The 6,333-nt window shown below is 32.2% G+C and overlaps 1 protein-coding gene across 1 annotated transcript; it reads right to left on the bottom strand.

Annotated features, from left to right (window-relative positions):
* Positions 1-48: 48 nt before the first annotated feature.
* LOC105210859 (trimethyllysine dioxygenase, mitochondrial) lies at positions 49-1,616 on the bottom strand. Its single transcript, XM_011182034.3, has 2 exons — positions 1,111-1,616; positions 49-1,040 (listed from the first exon to the last, which is right to left on the bottom strand). Exons 1-2 carry the CDS (start codon positions 1,304-1,306, stop codon positions 133-135), a joined length of 1,104 nt encoding a protein of 367 aa, XP_011180336.1. The 5' UTR covers positions 1,307-1,616; the 3' UTR covers positions 49-132.
* Between the last annotated feature and the right edge of the window lie 4,717 nt (positions 1,617-6,333).

Below are 6,333 nucleotides of genomic sequence, written 5' to 3'. Positions count from 1 at the left end.
ACTCACCTGTTATCAAAAAAAAAGTCCACAGAATTACAATAAAAAAAGTCGAAAATTGCATAATATTTTATTTCTCACCACAAACATTTTCACCACACACATGTATGTATGTAAATTTCTGCAACATTATAATCAATCGATGATGCCCAGAACGCGCGCCTTACTCAAAAAGTCCGTCCGCTGCACATAACAACCGGTCATGGTGCGTTGACCCGTGTACGCATGACGACCGTGATACACACGCCAGTTATCGAAGATCACCACAGTGCCAGGATGTAATTTAAAACTCCATTGATTCTCGATGCGTTGCACAATCTCCAAATAATCACGCAAACTATCGTAGAAATCTTGCATTTGCTCTTGCGGTATGCTATCGAATTGCGCGCGATCGTATACATTCAAGCGCAACTGCACTATTTCACCACTCACCGGATCCACGCGTATAATGGGCGCCGAATGTTTATGATATTGTCCCTCCTCGATATACTCCGCCGGCACTGCGACACGTGTGAGTATCTCAAAGGCGCGCGGATTGCGATGTTTTAACTCGTGTGCGGCATGCAAACCATCCGCGAAGAAATTCTCACCGCCTGTACCGTTGACGTGTCGTATGCAATGCAGCGACTGCAGACCCGCCGCATCACAGAAGTACGTATTGTCCGTGTGCAGACCGAGATATTGTTTAGTGTAAGCGGTATCGGCGTGATCCTGCACATCGGAGAATGTGTACATTTCGCCAAAGAACGTTTTCATCGTTGGAAAAATGCGACGTACCGCCATTTCGGTCATTGTCGTGTTCGGCGGTACGCCATCAATGAACGCGATGCCATAACGTATCAGACTTTGTACGATTTTACGCACTGGCTCCTCGGCGCTGACCAATTCGGCGAGTGTGGTGCGCAAGTGCTCCGCATGCGCTACAATGAACGGCTCATTCCAGGGTACGCGCACAGTAGCGCTTTCGGCGTGTGCCACGACATGTTCAACTTGCGCATCATGCAGGAAATCAATGTCGTAAACGGATGTGTGACCATCATTCCCTGTGGTTAGTACAATTATTACATATTCTGCTATTATGGCAACTAACCTCAAAATCTACTCTTTACTTACAGTGCACCTCATATTGCAGTCCATCCTTGATGTAGTCAGTCCTAAGCGGTTTCACAGTGCGCGGTATGTCCAGCAGATTGTATTTACGTTGCTTCGTCTCCGTATTGTAGCAATCGCTGCAGCGACAGTGATCACGTAGCCAAAATGTATTGATTTTCAGCGTTTTGCCACTGCGAATGTGTTTAATTTGTATCATTTTTTGTATTTTCAGTGCGAACTTAAGACCGCGCCTGCCCGAACTTTTGCCTTGCGTTAGTAAATTGAGACTAAACACTAGACTTTGGCTTCACCGCAATTAGCTGTTCAAAAATAAATAATACAAACAACTCTCGCGTACGCAGAGAACCTGTTGATAAGCCGCAAACATTGTCCAATCATCATTTTAAGCCGCTGATAATGTTAACAGCCCCAATACATACACACACACACACACACTTGTAAGTACAGATTTCTATTTTCTAAATATTTATAAATATATTTATTATGTCCGCACTGGAGGCGCTATCAATTAGTTATATTGTATATTTTCCAAACAATAATACAAATGTACAGACGTACATGTATCAGTCCACTATATAAGCGAATGAGGTTTATTACCACTCGCTCTATATATGAAATATCAGTCAGTTGTTTATTTCACAGTTTATGTTAGTCCTGCTGTTTCGGTTAATTACGTGTACTTTCTTTTGTGATATGCACTTTGTTCTGATACTCGATTAGTTTTGATTCTAATCTAACCTTTGAAGAGAGCAATGACCTGGTATCTTATCAAGCCTTTAAGCTTAATGTTTTTGTATTCCAACTATAGTTGTTGTATAAGGGAACCCAAAATAGTGCCTTTTGCGCAGAGTTGGCCGGATCAGATAAAGGCATCTCAGAATGATCTAACATTCAATTGGTGTTGTTGTTCGCCAAGGAAAGCCTTTTAAAGGGCCAGTATAACCCATGAAAAATTAAGCGATTTTCGTGCATTTTTTTAAAAGGAAGTACTCGATCGAATGTTTCGAAGTTTTTCGGATATAATAAGATATATTTTCAGCTTTATTTTAAGCTTTTTTACAAAAATATTGAGAAATAACGGATATATGTGCTGTCTTTGGAGATGCCAAAAAAACGTTCCCCAACTGCTGACATGATTCCGGTCGAATGAGTGCAAAAATAAAAAAAATCAAAAACGTTAGTAAAGTTGAAGGTATTTCCTATACAATGACCTACGAATTTTGGAAAATATCAAAAATTAACAAAATGGCATAGTTCTGAAAATAGTGTCGTTTTTAATGCCAAATTTACAATTTTTAACCAATCAAAAAGTTCGTAGGTCATTGTATAGTAAATATATTCAAGCCTCAATATGAAGTATATCGGTCAATTTCTCATTGAGTTATGATGTCAGCAATTTTGAAAAATGTCGTTTTGAAAAAAACGCGTTTAATGTTTCAAATATAGAGGTTCATACCTACGAGCGCTCGCTCTTTAGAACGCTGCTATTCAAAAACTATTCAAGATACGATTTTCCCGGTTTCACATAATATTTTTGAAAGTATAAACTATCGAATAAGTAAAAAAATCAATTTTTTGAAAGTGTCACACTTGGATAGCCCCTAAATTCGAAGTAACTGTATTAAATAGTTATTTTTATGTCATAATATATTAACTAAACAATAACTATACTCTATATAGACAACTAGTACAATTTTTATACTCTCGCAACAAAAGTTGCTAAAGAGAGTATTATAGTTTTGTTCACCTAACGGTTGTTTGTAACACCTAAAACTAAAAGAGTTAGATATAGAGTCATATATACCAAAGTGATCAGGGTGAAGAGTGGAGTTCAAATCCGGATGTCTGTCCGTCCGTCCGTCTGGCCGTCTGTCCGTCTGTGCAAGCTGTAACTTGAGTAAAAATTAAGATATCTTGACGAAATTTGGCACAAATATTCCTTGGCACCATAAGAAGATCAAAAATGGGCAGAATCGGACCATTGCCACGCCCACAAAATGGCGAAAACCAAAAACACATATAGTGTCTTAACTAAGCCATAAATGAAGTTATAAAAGTAAAATTTGGAATAAATGATCGCACTAGGAGGGGGCATATTTGGATGTAATTTTTTTGGGGAAGTGGGCGTTGCCCCGCCCACAAATCGGTTATTTGTATTTAACTCGCAAACTAATAAAGCTATATAAACCAAACTTTCTGCAGTCGGTTCTCTTACATACCGAACCACACACCATGAAAAAAGTTGAAATCGGCTAATAACCACGCCCACCTCCCATACAAAGGTTAGGTTGAAAATTACTAAAAGTGGGTTAACTAACCAACGAAAAACGTCAGAAACACTAAATTTTGCAGAAGAAATAGCAGAAGGGAGCTGTACTCAGATTTTTTTACAAAATGGAAAATGGGCGTGGCATCGCCCTGTTATGGGTCAAAAACCATATCTCAGGAACTACTCGACCGATTCGAATGAAATTCGGTATATAATATTTTCTTGACACCCTGATAACACGGACAAAAAATGGGCGAAATCGGTTCAAAACCGCTACTACTTTCCTTATAACTCAATTTTGAAATCCATCTTATTCCTCCACTTTATAATGTAAACATAAGGAACCAATGAAGATAACGGAATAAAACTTTACACAATTAGTGCATATTATCTCTGGCTTCAATTGCGAAAAAATTGTCGAAAACGGGCCATAACTTTTCAATGCCCCAGATATCGAACATGTTGAACTCAGCGCCTAAAGATAAATTTTAACCGAAAATATGGGTAAATCTCTCAGATATCTCAATTTAATTCAGAGGAAATTGTTTTCTTCTAACAGTGTGTCTCTGTTCCAAAAATTATTAAAATCGGGTTATAACATTTCCATATACCTCATTGTAGGTTTTTCAAAAGTATCTTCTCCTAGCCCCCATATACCTAATTATAGGTTTTGAAAAATACGGTCAGCTTTATTCCGCATATATGTATTGGTTAAATTTCTTCAATAAATTGCGAGAGTATAAAATGTTCGGTTGCACCCGAACTTAGCCTTTCCTTACTTGTTTTAACTGTGATTTTAAAATTAATACTTTATGATACTACCTTGTCAACAGTAATAAACTGTGAAATTAATGTTAATAGATCTTATATCACTTAAAAAAGTTGAACAACAATAGAATTTAGTCTAGGCTTAGACACGAGCAGTTAGCTCACTTACTTGTGACAACCCAAAATTCACAAACTGAAAATGTGTGTATGTATATCACTTAGGTAACTTAATTAACACACAGATATTAGTCACTTGTGGTTGCATCACGCTCACATCATTGCAGCACCTTTTGATGCGCTTATCTTGTTTAAGGCAATTATTATTTATATTTCAGTTGTTTGAAGTGCATATAAAAGTAAGTGTAATTTATATTATCACGAGTAATAAAGTGATTTTGCTGAAATGAACCTTAAAATTTATGAAGATCTCCACAATTAATTCTCACCTGTTACTATATTTGTCTGAACAAAACGGTACATTTAAAAAAAAAATTATTGTAATTTTTTTTCATTCGAATCTAGACCTATCATCTCACTACCAAACTCAAATTCAATCTCACCAAAAAGTAAAAATATTTATAAAATTAAGATTTAGTTTACTTTATTTTATTTCATTCCATTTCATTACATCATTTTATTTTACTTTATTTTTATTTTTTTTTAAATTAATTTAATTTAATTTTATTTTATTTCATTTTATTTTTTTTTATTTAATTTAATTTTATTTTTATTTTTTTTAAATTAATTTAATTTTATTTAATTAATTTAATTTTATTTAATTTTATTTTATTTTTATTTTTTTTTTAATTTTATTTTATTTTATTTTATTTTATTTTTATTTTTTTAATTTAATTTAATTTTATTTTATTTTATTTTATTTTATTTTATTTTATTTTATTTTATTTTATTTTTATTTATTTTTATTTTTTTTTTTAATTAATTTAATTTTATTTAATTTTTATTTTTTTTAAATTAATTTAATTTTATTTTATTTTATTTTATTTAATTTAATTTGATTTACTTTGATTTAATTTAATTTTATTTAATTTTATTTTATTTTATTTAATTTAATTTTATTTTATTTTATTTAATTTTATTTTTATTTTTTTTTAATTTAATTTAATTTAATTTTATTTTTATTTATTTTTTTTAATTAATTTAATTTTATTTAATTTTATTTTATTTAATTTTTATTTTTTTTTAATTTAATTTAATTTTTTTTAATTTAATTTAATTTTATTTTATTTAATTTAAATTTATTTTATTTTATTTTATTTTTATTTTTTTTATTTAATTTTATTTTATTTTATTTTTATTTTTTTTTTTTAATTTTATTTTATTTTATTTAATTTAAATTTATTTTATTTTATTTTATTTTTATTTTTTTTAATTTAATTTTATTTAATTTTATTTTATTTTATTTAAATTTATTTTATTTTATTTTTATTTTTTTTTAATTTAATTCTATTTTTTTTATTCGTTATTATTATTTTTATGTTTTTTGCTTTTGTTGTAAAAATATGTTTTCAAGCTAATTAATTCTCAAACAGTTTTCAATTAGTTCCAAAACGTGATGCCATTTAAGCGGATAAATTCAAAATTATATACATTTCTATATTTTCCAACCAAGTATGTAAATATGTATGTATATTTCACTATGGCATACTATTGGGTCCACATGTGACCATGTAAACGTGCCTAGACGCAACTTTCAAATGCAAGCGGTTTACATTAGCTATGCGAGATCGCACGCCTGTAATGGATGCCCAGTCATTTTCTTACGTTACAGTTGTTTATTGAAAATTTTATCGTTGTTGTTGTTATTATACTTATTACGAGTATTCACCCTTTTGCTTGTTTTATGCACTTATTCGCTTTTATGTGTAATTTAGAACGCTGGGCGATGTGCACTAGTTGCATTGGCATACACGTGTAACGCCGTAACGCCGTATCGCTATGCACATAAACGCAAGCCAATGTAGATATTTACAAAATAATTGCGCCTACTTACGCCGCTGACACTGACAGTGAATTGCGAGTACATACTCATGTATGAGTACATGTTGCTGCAGCAGAGCAGCTGAGCGCAGCAATGTCACCAATGCCGCCCGCAGCAGCGGGATTTACAAGTGCCGTCAAGGTGTGCGCCTACAGCATATTTCGTATATTATATGTGTATCATTACA

The sequence above is a fragment of the Zeugodacus cucurbitae genome, chromosome 3 (genome assembly GCF_028554725.1).
Source record: "Zeugodacus cucurbitae isolate PBARC_wt_2022May chromosome 3, idZeuCucr1.2, whole genome shotgun sequence".
Classification (NCBI taxonomy): domain Eukaryota; kingdom Metazoa; phylum Arthropoda; class Insecta; order Diptera; family Tephritidae; genus Zeugodacus; species Zeugodacus cucurbitae.
The sequence above is the reverse complement of the archived record's forward strand: the minus strand, read 5'-3'. Positions and strand labels throughout refer to the sequence as shown.